This window comes from Camarhynchus parvulus, chromosome 12, assembly GCF_901933205.1.
Source record: "Camarhynchus parvulus chromosome 12, STF_HiC, whole genome shotgun sequence".
In the NCBI taxonomy this organism is placed as follows: Eukaryota; Metazoa; Chordata; class Aves; order Passeriformes; family Thraupidae; genus Camarhynchus; species Camarhynchus parvulus.
In genome coordinates this window covers 14,575,182-14,589,220 of record NC_044582.1, presented here as the reverse complement: position 1 = coordinate 14,589,220, position 14,039 = coordinate 14,575,182, and the positions used below count along the sequence as shown (strand labels likewise).

Here is a 14,039-nt window from a genome sequence, read left to right as displayed (position 1 = left end):
GAGAGACAAGACACCAGCTTTGGGTGCCAACAAGCCATAAAATTGTCCTTGCAGGTCTGGTGTAACCAGAACAGCTAATAAACCTCTGGAATGCTGATGCTGTGGTTGATCTGGTTACACCAGAGAAACCATCTCTTGCAGCTGGGATGGCATGAGCCAAATCATGAGCAGCTGATACCAAAGGCCACTGCTGGAGATGTGTTAATGTGGCTGTTGCTGTGCTGAATAATCACTGTGACTCTGTACACTGTCTCCACAACACACCTGCTGAAAACTTTTTAAGCATTTGGCATTATGATAATATTGATTGGAGCCTCAGTGCACCCACACTGACAACACAAGGGACTGAAGCCATGGCAGTCATTTTGCAAACCTCAGCACCATTGATGTTGGGTGTACAGCCATCATGAAAGTTATTAGAAGAAGACAAATGTTGTTGCAGATGGATTTGTAGCCCTGCAAATAGAAATAAATGGAGGAGTGAATGAAAGATGTCAGGTGCAATGATGGTCAAAAAGAACAAAGGTCCATCCTTTTCTATTTTGCTGCCTCCAACCTTCATCCTGCCCCAGGAGAAGTCAAATGCAGCCTTCCCAAAGCCTGACAGCACTGCCATTGCTGCCCATGCAGTGTGACACCTCTGGGGTGCTCTGCAATCACCAGGGCTCCTCCTCAGTGCTGGGTCTTGCTCTGAAAGCCAAGACATCTGTGAAAGGCAACTGTAGATCCTGGGCGGTTAGAAGTTAATGGGAAGGTCTAGCTTTCAAATCAAACCAGAGAGAGAGAGAGCTGCTTCTGCAGGAACCAGGAGACAGAAACTCAGCTCATGCTGGAGATGAAGGGTGCCCTGAGCCTGGGGCCTGTGTGAGTTCCTGGCTGTGCCCCAGGAGCGTGGGGTCACCCCAGGTGAATCATCTGGGGCTGCTTCCCCAGCTGTAAAGCAGGATAATGCTGCTGTTCTCACCTCAGTTTGTCTTCTCTGTTTAGATTTCAAGCTCCTCAGGGCTGTGTCTGATACATGTATGTACAGTTCCTAGCTTAATAGAGTCATGATCCAAACTGAAGCCTCCAGGCACTCCTGGATATTATATCATTGCTAATTTCACAAGAGGTTGCAATCAAATTCCTGTATAGAGAAAAAAAACCCTGAAAAATCCCAGAAATTAATAAAGCAAGCTATTAAAAACTGAGGAACATTTTTGCTGAAGTGGAAATAAGGGTACTTTGTCCCAAAATGTATAAAATATGTATTGCAATTAAATTCTCTATTGGCAAATTGCTCTACAATTAAAAAACACAGAAGCTTCAGTGAAGCAATTAGAATAATAGTAGAGTGTTAATTATAGCTTGATGGATTCTGCATGCTGTCAGCAATTACCTTCCAAGTGTGCACTTCTGAACCAACTCCAAATCCACAAAAAGACACCGGCAGAATTATAAGTATCTTCCGTGTTGGCACGCCTCTGCCATTTTAAAATTTGTTTTCATAAATACTTTTATAAGCTATTTAATTAGATTTAATGAGGTTTGAGGAAGAAACATCCTCCATGCTGCACACAGGCTGTACAGGCATTGACTTGGGGATGAGGGAGAGCACAACTGGGAAGAGCCTCATTCCTTCCATCTGCCCTTTTCCCTGTGCAAGGATATCTTGTGCACATCTGAGGTGATTGGACCCAGGTTCCAGCAGATTTGCTTCTAGCTTTCTTTTTTACTAAGGTTATCTATTTTGGATCCCTCTCTCCCCCCATGAGAAACCTCTTGCCTTAATATTGGAAAATATTGACATGGAATGTTGAAGTTAATTAAAAGGCCTGGTTGTCAAATCTGAAATCACTTTCAAGGAAGCTAAAGGTCTCTTATTTGTGATACCATCCCTACTGAGCAGGAGAAATCCTCTCCATAAAAGTGCTTTTGGGTCCAGCAGAAGACTTGACTGCTGTCTGTGTCAGGCATCTGGCTGAGAAGCTAAAAAAATCCCTGTGCATTGTGTCAAATACAATTCATGGTTCCACTGACCTCTATGTAAGAAATCTAGAAGAAAAGGAGAATAGGCAGGGGGTGAGAATGTCCTCACCCAGAGTGACAGCTTCCCAAAAATGTGTTTCCTCTCACACCTTCCCTCACACGATCAAGGCAGCATTTCATCACCCTGAGCGCTGATGCTGATGGTCGAGAAAGACCTGGCAAGATTTTTGCTCAGTTTTGGGACTAGAGGCAGGAATGCTGAAGCCCAGGCATTCCAAAGCCAGATTGCTCATCAGTCCAAAGGCTGGCTTGTCACCTGCCTTCCTCTTCTGTCAGTTGCTGATAAGGCTCCAGTGTGCTGCCTTCTCTTGCTGGTTCTTACTGATGGGTATGGAGAACCTTCATCCTCCTCATCATACCCATGGAGCTGCCAAAACTCCACATCCCGCATGGGGAAGAGACACTGAGGCTTTGACATGAGGCTTTCACAACCTGTGGGCCAAATGGAGTTTCTTTGGTTGGGATACCAGCAAATTCAACTTCATACCTGTTTATTTTGCCTAGCTGAACCTACTCTCTAATGACAGCAATCCAGCTTTGATGCCTTTCATGAGTTTGTACAGCTTAGGTCCCACTCTGAACAGCCTGAAATGCCATTGCCCTGGGTATTTTGGGAAGAGATGAGCAGCATGATTGGAGCATCCTGCAGTGCAATGCCCCGTTCTGTCACAGGAAGGAAATACGGCTCTGTCCCTGCATGCAGGAGGGATCTGCACTAGAAGATTGCAAATTTAATCAAAGGTAGTAGAAGCAGGATTCCCCTGTGATATCTAAAATATTCCCTTGTCCTCATGTAACTCCTGCTGTAAGGGGTTAAATCACACTGGCCTGATATTTTAGATATATCCTGCTGTAAGGGGTTAAATCACACTCCCGCCCGCCGCGGGTGCGCTGAGCACTCCAAGAGCTTCCTTCCCTAAATGCTGTGCTGGGCCACATCCAAACCTGACCCAGGGCACTTGGATGCTCTCCAGCGGGCTCGGGAGCGCCTCTCGGTGCGGTGCTGGGAGCGCAGGGATGCTCCGACACGAGCCGTGCCCGCGATGCTCCGGGTGCAGCCCCCTGGGTCAGGCTCGGACCCGCTGCGGGCTCGGTGCCCTCTCCATCGGCCCCGCGCTGGGTTCCCCCACCTACGGGCACATTTGGGATCCGCAGCCGTGCTCAGGTGAGCTCTGGAGCGCGCCTCAAGAACTGACCCGCTCCTGCCCCGGGGTCGTGGCGGGACACGCGTGTCCCTGCGGAGTGTATCCCCACAGCCGCTTCGTGGCGTCCCGAGAAGGACAGTCCGGGGTGCAGGGATGCCCCCAGGCCCGGGTGCTCCCGCAATTGTCGGGATTTACGGCAGGGACGGTTCGGGAGCGCGGGTCCGAGCGCGGGGCGCGGCCCCTTTAAGAGCGGCAGCGCCGAGGGGGGCGCCCGCCCGCGTTCACACCTGGAGTGGGACGGGGGCGGGCCCCGCAGCCCGTGATTGACGGGCCGCGGACACCAATGGGACGGCGCAGCGCCGCGGAGGGGGGGGCTCCTGGCCAATGGCGACGCGGCGGGGGCCGCCCGGCAGCCAATGGGCGGGCGCCCGGGGGGCGGCGCGGCTACATGTTGCGGTGTCGCCAACGTGGGTCCGCGGCGAGCGGCGCTCGGGCCGGGCGGCAGCGGCGGCTGCGACCCCGCGGGAGCGCACCGGGACCGGCCGGCGCCCGCCGAGCCCGAGCCGTGCGGCGCGGAGCGGCAGGAGGAGGAGCAGCAACAGCAGCAGGAGGCGCTTCCCGCGGCGGGGACGCGGATTTGACTCGCCCGGCAGTGCCCGGTGGATGCCGGTGCCGTAGCACCCGCGGGGCCGGCGGCCGAGGCGATGCTGCGGGCGGCGGAGCGGCGCTGAGCGCACCCGCCGCCTCCTCCCGCCGCGGACGTTGCCCGGTGCCGGATACAAAATGGCGCTGCCGTCACGGGCGGCGGCGGCGGCGCTGCTGCTGCTGGGGCTGCTGCGCTCGGCCGCCGCCGGCTGCCCCGCGGGCTGCGCCTGCGGCGGGGACACGCTGAGCTGCGGCGGGCTGGCACTGCCCGCCCTGCCCCGGGACCTGCCCCACTGGCCGCGGCACGTGTGAGTACCGGGGACACCCGCGGGAACGGGGCGGGGGGTTCGGGCAGCCAAACCAGCGCTCTCTGGCTTGTTGTCAAGGCAGGAGAACTTTAAACAGAAATCCCCGCGAACTCCGGGTTATTTGTTTAAGTGAAGCTTAAACAACTGGGCTGCGCGGTGCGGAATTTGTTCCGTGGTCCGGTGACCCCTCTGGCACCCACCGGGGCGGGGATGGGGAGATGCAGGCGGCGGTGCGACGCTGGTCCCGGGTGGAAAGCTGCGGCTCCCCGTACCTCGGTCCCTTCGGGGCTGGCCTCCGGTGTCCCGGAGGAAAGGGAGCCGGGAGCGGGTTTGGTCTCTCAGCGATGGGATCTGCTGGAGATTACGGCCAGCTTGGGCTTCCGAATCCTTATTAGGGCATCGTCCATCCATCCATCTGTCCGTCCGTCCGTCCGCGCCGTCCCGGGGCTGCGGAGCGGGGCGCGCCCCAATCCGGACCCCAGCGCCGCGGCCGCGCCCGCTCTCTTAATGCTGGCTTTTAACGCTGCCAACTTTTTAGGCTGTGAAATTCGGGGAAGGAAAGGGAGGCGAGGGTTTCTGGGGAGTTTCGGTAAAACCCAGGTGTTTTCCAGCCGAGGCTGGCTGCGCTCCCTCCGTGCTTGCTGTGTAGCGAAGTCATTCAGCTGCGCTGTATCGTGTGTCCGGAGCGGCAGTGAGCTCAGAGCCCCGCACCTGGTGCTTGCTGCAGCACCCTGAGATATTTTTTATCCCTGGAAGGGTGGTTTAAAGTGCTCAGGTTGGTCTCCAAGCGCAGGACGGTGTCCCTGCCTTTTCCCGGGAAGCGTAGCCCATTGTGTGACCGCTGCTCGTGAAGCTGAAATAAAACATCGGACACTTGATGCTCAGGAGATTCGGGGGGAAAAGTGTGCTCAGCATGGACAGTCCGAGTGGTTTAACAGTCCAGGAGGACTGAGAGTATGTGTGTGTGCTCACAAACTTGTAAAAATAAGTGTCCTGAACTGTTAGTTAACTTCGGGGAATCAGTGTCCAGAAAGGGGGAGGGAAACAGCGCTTCTGTTGCGGGGCCTTTCTGCTGTTTGAACAGATGCATAAATTATCGAATCTCTGAAACCCCTGATTGTAATAGATACTGCTCAGCCCGGCCAGGAGAGAGGACAGCCACTGAAGTGTTGCTGGAGATGATCCAGCTCCTTATTGAAAAGAATTATTAGAGGTTTGTCGGGTTCTCCTGGTGGTATTCACTTTTAGCTGCAGAAATGCCTTGTTTTACATTAAATTATCGTGTCTCGTATTGAGAGGAATGTGTGGCCTCTGCATTAAAGCCCTGACTCATCCCATTCACCTGTTGCTCTGAAGGATCTCTCCCTCACCTTTCAGAGCAAGCTTTTAATAATTCCAGCATTCCCATGCACCTCTTAAAATAGGACAGTGTATCTTTGTTTGGGCAGGGAAGGGCGTTAATAACCCAGACAGAACAAATTTATTGTTAGGTGTTTTTTTCTGGAGTGCTAATACCCAGGAGTGCCGTTTTCAAATGGAGCAGGTTTTGGAGCGTCTTGTGTTCAGTTCAAATTTTATTGGTGAAGTAAGAGCACGTATAAATCTTCTGCTACGGACTCGTGGGCTGTTGAACTTTTAGACACGTAGAATACGATTTGTAACTTTGTATACTGAAACTAACCAAGAGTTGGTTAAATGACGGCTGTTGTATTTGAAAATGCAGCATTAAGGCTTTTTGCCTCTCCCTAGCTAGTGTAAAAAGAAGACTTTGAAGCTATTGCAAGTACTTTTGTTTTTAGAGTAATACTGTTTCTAATTATTAAAAATTACTTAAAATTACCTATTTCAGTTTAGAAGCACAAGGATAAAGCACGTTTTTCAGGCTTAGTGGGATCGTAAATGTTCATTTTTTGCACAGAGAATTGATAACTCACTTCTTTATTGGTTTAATGCTCTCTATAAAAGCACCATGTGCTAGCGAAAAGTGCGATACTCCGTGCGAGTATCTGTTTCTTTTTGGATTTTGGACTTTTTTTTTTTTTAAGAAAAATAAGGGAAATGTGACGGTTCGGAGTGGTCCATGGCTGATGCAGGATGCGGGTTTTCCTGCCCTAAACTGGGGGGAGCCAGGCGATGTTGGAGCTGCTCATCCCCATCTCCATCCCCGCTGGGCAGGCTGGGTCCCGCCGGAGCTGTTCGCTCCCCGCCGTGATAAGCTCGGGCATGTTCGATCGCTTATAGGAGACGAGATAAAACCCAGCTTCCAGCGACTCTGGTGGCAGTGCTTTAACTTCATTAAGGCTCTATTGAACAATCCCTCCTTAGCAGTTTATCTTTATTCCTAACGAGTGCCACAATGCCGGGGCAGTGCTCGGAGTCGGTTTTCAGTGTGTTGGAGATAAAGCTTTTGTTTGTCGGCTTGGAAATGCGGCTCGGCAGCCGGGGAGGCATCTGGAACACACTTAATCACGCCGCGTATTTTGTCAACAGGACTATCAGTACCGAGGAAAAGCACTTTTTGAAACTATTGTTGTTTCTCTGCTGGCAGCAGAGCTCGGAGTTGTCATTTTTCTCCCAAGCTTTCTTTCAGGAGGAATAGCTGATACGCAGAGGGGCTGCAGTGGCTCACATTTAATGTAGTGTAGCATGGATGTCTTTCAGGGTTGTTTTTGATTTTTTTTTTTCTTCCTTAAAAGCAGCAGGCAGCTCAGCACTGTGTAGCAGTTATATAAGCGCTCTTGACTTGCTGCACAAGGCACGTTGCAACACTGCCATGCCCCATCCCGTCCTCGCAGCAGCACCCAGCTGCAGCTGGGAAGGGTTCCTGGTCCTGGGAAGGGCTCCTGGTCCTGGGAAGGGTGCACAGAGCTCCTTTGCAGTGCCTCCCTTTGGAGGTACTTCATGTCTTGTGGTGTTTAAGTCCCAAGTTTGTTTTTACAGTAGAGTCTTACGTGTGGCATCAAGTTTAGGGCTAAGTTTAAGTGCAGAACACTTCGTGCCCCAAAAAAGCCAGTGTTGGTGATGTGGCACATCCTCTGCATCCTCTGCTTCTGTCTCTCCATGCATCTTGCTTTTTGAGGAGTGACAGAAGAGATATTTCCTTTCGGCATCATGTATGACTGAGGGGTTTTTCCTTTTCTATTTAGTGATAAGCAACAGTAAAAGAAAAGCAACAGTATTTTAGGTACAGATTTTGGTGAGAAGATTTAGGGACAGTGAGCCTATGGTTGGATAGTTAATTCATTGCTAGCAAATAAAGTTTTTATTTTAAGCAGAAGTATTGTTCATTTTTGACCCGAATAACTAGGGGATATTTTGGGGGATATTGGCCATCTGTGCATGGACCCTTCTGCCTCTGGGTCAGTGTGCATGTGCCTGGCATGTCTGGGAAAAGGCAGCACCCCCAGGTCCCCAGGAGAGCTGGGCTAAGAGCTGCTCTCCGTTTCCCAGGAAGGCTCCAGGGTTTGGTATATGGATGAGTTGCCCCGAGGCACCAGCTGCGTGCGTGTTGGCTCTTTGCACGGTGCTGCTGCTCTCCGGAGAGATCAGGGCAAAGCGTCTGAATGCTTTTTGAAGTCCTGTGGGTGCCTGTCAGTGGTTTCAGGGTCTGGAAGTGCATTTGAACTAGGAGTCAGGAGCAGTTTCTTTCTGGGCTCAAGTGCATACACACAAAGATTTTTGTTCAGTGAAACTTAAAGTTTGTGCTCAAAATTAACTGTAAATTTCTTGCTAAACTGGGGATTTCATGTTTCAGGTCCTGTAGCTTTGCTTTCGCATGTAGGGTAGCTTTGCTTGCTTGGTAAGGGGCTCTGCTGATGCTGGTTACATGGGATTTTTCTGGTTTTTTTGGGGAGAAGGGCATGACTTGCTCTTGGGCTCTGGAGTAAGTCTGCTCCTGCAGATGCTGGAGGAGGAGGAGGTGTAGGGGGGCTCTCCTGCTGGGAGGGGGGAGTGCTGCTGGCAGTACCTCTCCTGCACGTCCTGCTTCCAGGCCTGCTGAAATAATGGAACAAAGATTAAGTCATGGTCACCCTGGGCTCCTGCCCCGCGCAGCTGTGCAGCTCTCAGCGTGTGCCGGCTGCCCAGGGGGGTTTGAAGGATGCCTTGGGAGAGGGATGTGCCCTGGTGCAGGTGGCTGCTCCCTGTGGCCACCCAAACACCCTGCTGGGTGGTGCTCCAAGGGGGTTTTCCTGCTCAGGTGGGACGTGCTGGGAGCTTGCAGGGCCACACAGCTATGGTGGTGGTTCCTGGAGCGCTGTCCTTGCCAGTGGCCCTGCCTGGGACAGTCCCCAGGGCTGCAGGATGGCTCTGCACCCTCAGCATTGCAGTGCCACACAGCTCTGGTGGTGGTTCCTGGAGCGCTGTCCTTGCCAGTGGCTCTGCTTGGGACAGTCCCAGGGCTGCAGGATGGCTCTGCACCCTCAGCATTGCAGTGCCTGCCCTGGTGGGGAACAGCAGAGCCTCTCCGGGCCGGCTGTTCAAGCACAAATAAATACATGTGCCTGCGAGTAAATCCACCCTTCCTGTGCGAACATGTGTCGGTGGATTCGCTGACCACCCTCAGCATGCCGCAGTATTTATTTATTAGTTCCTACGGGAGGGCAGCAGTTAACACAAGCCCTCTGCATCTGCTGTCTGAGCTTCTCATCTCCATCCCACACTGAGCCGCAGAAATGGGCTCATCGGACTGGGATTAAAAGTAAATACGAGATTGATAACAAAGGAAAAAATACCCCCGCTTTAGAAGCCCTTCTGGCTCTCGCAGAAGCCCCTGGCTTCTAGTGAAAATTTCTAGGACCTCCTCTGCATATTCCTCTCTCCTTTTGAGAAACTTCACGGCATTTAATCACTTTGAGACTTTTCCTCTCTGCAGTGACTGCAATTTGAAACGCAGGGGTCGCATACAAAAGAAGCAAGTGCTCAATGGGCTGTGTTAATATTCAGTGCCATTTACAATGGGTGCAGTTTGAAAAGGGGAGAATGCATGGTCTGGGAGCTGGGGGAGGAGGAGCTGCAGAGGGAAAATTCCCAGGACAGGGGAAGCAGCGTCTCAGTAGGCAATAGGAAAAAAAAAACCAAAACGAACACACCATCAAGTGTTCTCTAGAAAAACCAACTATTATGTGTTAGGTACAGCTTAATATTTTTTTCTTTGCTTGTGCAAAGTGCTCTACAGTCTTCTGGGTGTAAGGTTTGGGGGTGGCTGAGCTTTGCAGGGTTTCCTGCTTGGAATTTAAGGAGCAAATGTGAGGTTGATTGTCTTATCCCTTTACTTGTTGGCATCAAGAACCTAAAAGTGGTAAACTAATACATTTGGGACCCCAGACACTTCAACAAAGCACTTCAGGTACTTAAACGCTGCCTCAAGCATGGGTGAGATTTCACTTCCCGGCTTAAGCTGCTGCTGGAGTCCTGTCTGATGGGGATTTGGGCAGATGTGGAAGTTTTTGGAAGTGGGGCTTTATTTGGTATGTGAGCCTCACCTGGTGCAGGCAAGTCCGAGAGCACTGGAAGGATGGTCCCAGACTGCAGCTTCACGAGAGCCTGCTGCAAGGGCTCAGGGTGGTTTCATGTTGAGGCAAATCCCCCAAGAACTGTCCCTGAAATGCCCTTCTGACTGTGCTCGCACCTGGGCTCATGAATAGAGGAGCATCTCGCACTGCAGGGCAGCTGGGAGCTGCTGAGTGCCACCCTGGGCATGCCCCAGCAGTGCCTGCCTTCGGCTCCTGAGCGCTTTGATCCATCCTAGAGGGGTCAGGTTTTGTCTTGAAGTTCGAGTGGCTGCAAATTGGGATGATGGCTGTCATTGCTCAGTAGCCAGCTCTGCTCAGGGTTTGTGTATTGGCCCTGATTTGTGTATTGGCCCCGGCTGGTATGTTAGCCGCACCCAGAAACTCTCAATTAGGGCTGCAGGGCTTTTAATTGATCTCGTTGGCTGCCCTGCCAGACACCTTGGATTGAGTTAGCTCAGCTCATCAGCTTTTAACACAATCATTTTGTGCTGCTAACCTAATCACCCAGTGTGACTCCCGTGTCTTGCAGCGTGGAGCTGGATGGGGTCATGTGGATGAATGCAGCACAGATAATTTAGACTGATGTTGCTTGGGAGAGCCATCTGTGGAAAATCCAGGCTTCAGCTTGAGCAGCTCTGCAGGACCTGGGCTGAGCAGGAATTAGCACCTCATGCAGGGTGAGGGGAGTGATTTAACATAAAATTTAGCTTTGGTGAATGACAGTAAATAAATAAAGCACCTTGGTCTGGATTGCGGTTTCATAAAATACCTGGGCACCCCTGACAGCTCTCCCTTGCTGGTTTTTAGTGGCCTGTGAAGAAAGAAGCAGAGTGTGAGGCTCCAGGATGTGCAAGAAGAAACAAAGGGTTTCTTCCTGCACACCCTGGAAAAATACCTGTTTCCTGCTACGTCCAGCTGTTAAATAATGTACTACCTTTTTTTTTTTTTGTTTCCTAGCATGGATAGGGGCCTAAGTCACGGACCAGGGTGCCGTTGTGCTAATGCACCCCGTGAAATACCTATTATTGTTGTAGCTGAGTCATCCATTAATAGTTAACCAAGTCCTGTGCTGCAGCCCAAGTCCTGCAGCCCCAGCCTGCTCTGGCTTCAGAGCAGGACCACAACACATGTAATATGTTACACCCCCTCATTATGCTTTCAGCACGTTGTCTCTCAGGCCACAACCATACAATTTTGGAGATGTCTAGAAGCAGACCCTGCTATTTTGGGGACACCTCTCAAGACCTGATGACGTGGCACATCCAATTCCAGGAGCAGGGTTCACTTGGTTCACGTGGTTCCATTTTCACTTTGAGTAGGAATTGAAGGACAGGCCTCAAACTGCAGCCATCTGTGTAGCTTTTATTAACCATGCTGGATGTGCAGACAGAATGGTTGGTTATTTGCACCTGCCATGGCAGTTTTGTAGCTTCCCACTGTGGCACTGTGTAAATTTCAGGAGGAAAAGTGTAGGAGACTTAACAAGTGAACAATTTGATACAGGGCTACAGATTCTTAAAATGTTGTACATAAGTTGCATTTGAAAATGCATTGTTTGCCTAAAGCTTTGTTCTGGAGATAAAAGTTTTATGTGCAAGAGAATTTGTCTTTTTTTTTCTTTCTTTCCAGGGTGGGAGGCAGGGTTTGGGCGATGTTGATGCTGCTGCTCATGATGGGGCAGTAACTTGTGTGAATTTTCCTTTGGGGTCTTTTTTGGACCTTTGGGGCAGTCTCATTATTTTTTGAAATTAGCAGAGGTTCAGTTTTAAATGTAATTCTTGTAAATCCTACTCAACTTTACTTGGTTGCATACTGCAGAAGGTGCCTGTTTTTAGAGGAATCCTTTCACATCAGAGAACACACCCTCCTGAGTTCTCTGGCAGTTTGGCTGTGAAATCTTGAAGTGAAAAGCTTTTTCCTAGACCACCTCCTCCAATTTCTAGGGGTTTTTTTTCTCCCTATAGGAAGGCAGACAAACCCTGAGGTGCAAGAAGGAAATGAGAAATTCAGAATGCCAAGGCTGGGCAGTGATGCTCCCCACTTGCCCACACACACAGGGACAGGGATTTGTCCTCACCACTTAAATGTTTCTCTGGTTGCCCAAAGCCTGTGATTTTGGGATGGGCACTTTCCAGGACAGAACCCTGTTGTCTTTCAATGCTGTGAATGTTCCTCTGCTCTGGAGAGTTTACCATCAACACCGGCTACTCACAAGCCTCTCTCCAAAATACTGACCTGCAAATTCCAAATACACTTTGCCTAGATGGTGTTCAGGCTGCTTTATAGCTTCACTTGTAGTGTGTTTTAGCCTGCTGCATGCCAATATAAACACAAGTTTTCTATGTTATCTAAAAAATACTCTTACAAAGTGCTGGCTGTCCAGCAGGGCAGGACATACAGCCTGTGTGGCAGTGCTGGGCTGCTCCCCAGGGCAGATGGGGACTGGGGCTGAAACTGGTGGGAGAAATTCACTTGGAGGTGACAGGTTTGGGCTGAAGTGGTGGGAGATATTCACTCGGTGGATGTTGATTTGTAGCTGTTTATGGATGCACTGCTGGAGGTGTCCTGGTGTGTCGGTGCTCCACTGGGGTGTGGTGAGTGGATGTATGTCCATATAGGAGTGGGGTGGTGGGAGATTTGGGCAGGGGGAAAGCTGCTGGTCTGTGGATTGTGTCCTGAGTAATAAAACAGCAATTGTAGGAAACGGCCTGGCTGGAGGCCCTGTGAAAAATTGCCCCCTAAATGTGTTCCAGTTGTCCAAACAGTGGTGCCTCTCCTCCTGTGCCGTGTGCAGGGGGAGCCTGGAGCTCTGCTGCTGCCTGGGGAGCAGCCCCAGGCACCCTTTGCTGCCTTTCTGCTGTGGCTCTGCCATCCACACAGTTTTCAGAGCTGTGGAAAAGTACCAGGAACTTTAGCATAGGTTTAAAAAATGTCCTCTAGCAGTCTGGACAGGGTGAGCTCTTCTGCAGCAGTCCTGGGCAGGCAGACCGAATTTGGCTGTTTCCCAGCACAAGGTGGTTGCTTTGAGATGGAGCTGGAAGGGGCATGGAGCCATGGATTTATTCCTCTCTCAGGAGACTTTGCAGCCTCAGGGAATGAGGGAGTGGAGGGGTATGGCAGGATTGTGTTGGCAATGACCCCTCTGTCACTTGCAGAGGGTGAGGAGGTGTGTATTGATCCTGGATGTTCTACAGCTCTCATGCCCAGTTCCTTCATTGCTCACCCACCTGCCTGGTGGTGGCAGAGGCAGAAATGGGCAGAAATGCCAGGTGCTGTGACACAGGGCAGCTGTGACCTGCTGGGAGCATCCCGTGCTCTGCTTGTCCATGTAACTCACTGCAAACCTTTGTCCCCTCCTGAACTGCAGCAGAGTCACATCCACACTTGTATTTCATTTGTTTTGGCAATATGGGGAGGCTTCTCCTGTTTTAGGAGATTTAAACAAACCATGTGATGTTTTATTTTGAAAGGTGTCATAATAGTTTGTGCTTTTTCTTTGCTAAGTGTATTTTTGTGCTGTTCCTGTCTGTTGGTCTATAAACAACTCTGTTAATTCTTTTTCCTCCTTAAACAAGTAATATAAGTCAGAATTCCTGGCTTTTGAACACCTTTGGATTCTTTAGGAGTAGTGCATGCATTTTGCATATAAATCAGTAAATAAAGGATAGTGTGAGGGTTTTTTTTTTGCTTCTCTGAATGGGAAGGATTTGTGAGAGTTGTTCCATCTTTGTTTCACATGGTTATAAACCTCTTGTGTATCTCCTCTCCCACTTCCCAACTTTTTTTACTGGGGTGGTGACCACCCAAAAGCTGTTGAGGTTGATTAAATTAAGGGGTTTGAATGACTGTTCATAATTTTTCTGTTACAATGGGTTAGAAAATGATATTAGAATGGGTGCCTGGGCAGACTCCACCTTTGCTGTGTGAGTGAGCAAGAAGTTCTCTGGTTTGGGAGGAGGTCTGCAGAGCTGAGGCTTCACCCTGATTTCTGAGCACTTTTGTCCAGAGTTGTCACCTGTTTTGCCTGCTGGACCAGGAGCTGGCAGCCTGTCCCTCCATCCCACAGGGATGCAGTGGGACTCCTTCAGCTCCTGCAGTTCTCAGTTTTGCCTGCTGTTGATCTCTGTGAGGCTGAGCCCAGCTCCCCAGTGAAGGTGCTTGGCTTCTGGCTCCTTGGTGAGCTGAAGCTCTTCCAGGAGCTCTGGGTTCATCCTTGCTGACCCTACCAGCAGAGACATGCACTGGTCTTTGAGTTAATTCCTTGGACAGAAACTTGTACAGATCTAACAGGATGTGTTAGGACTTGCACTGTCCATTTCAAACAGCAGCTGGATTTGCTCCTCCCTGCTGCAATAATCTCTCTGAGGCAGGTACTGCTGTTTGCCCAGGCTTCCTGAGAA

The 14,039-nt window shown here is 50.7% G+C and overlaps 1 protein-coding gene across 1 annotated transcript in view; it reads left to right on the top strand.

Moving 5' to 3' along the window:
• The first annotated feature begins 3,804 nt into the window (after window positions 1–3,804).
• The window catches only part of LRIG1 (leucine rich repeats and immunoglobulin like domains 1), a 93,520-nt gene continuing 83,285 nt past the window's right edge, over window positions 3,805–14,039 (top strand). The window contains exon 1 of the mRNA XM_030956883.1: window positions 3,805–4,126. Coding sequence (XP_030812743.1) covers window positions 3,957–4,126 — 170 coding nt within the window. The 5' untranslated portion in view covers window positions 3,805–3,956. The remainder of the gene's footprint in view (window positions 4,127–14,039) is intronic.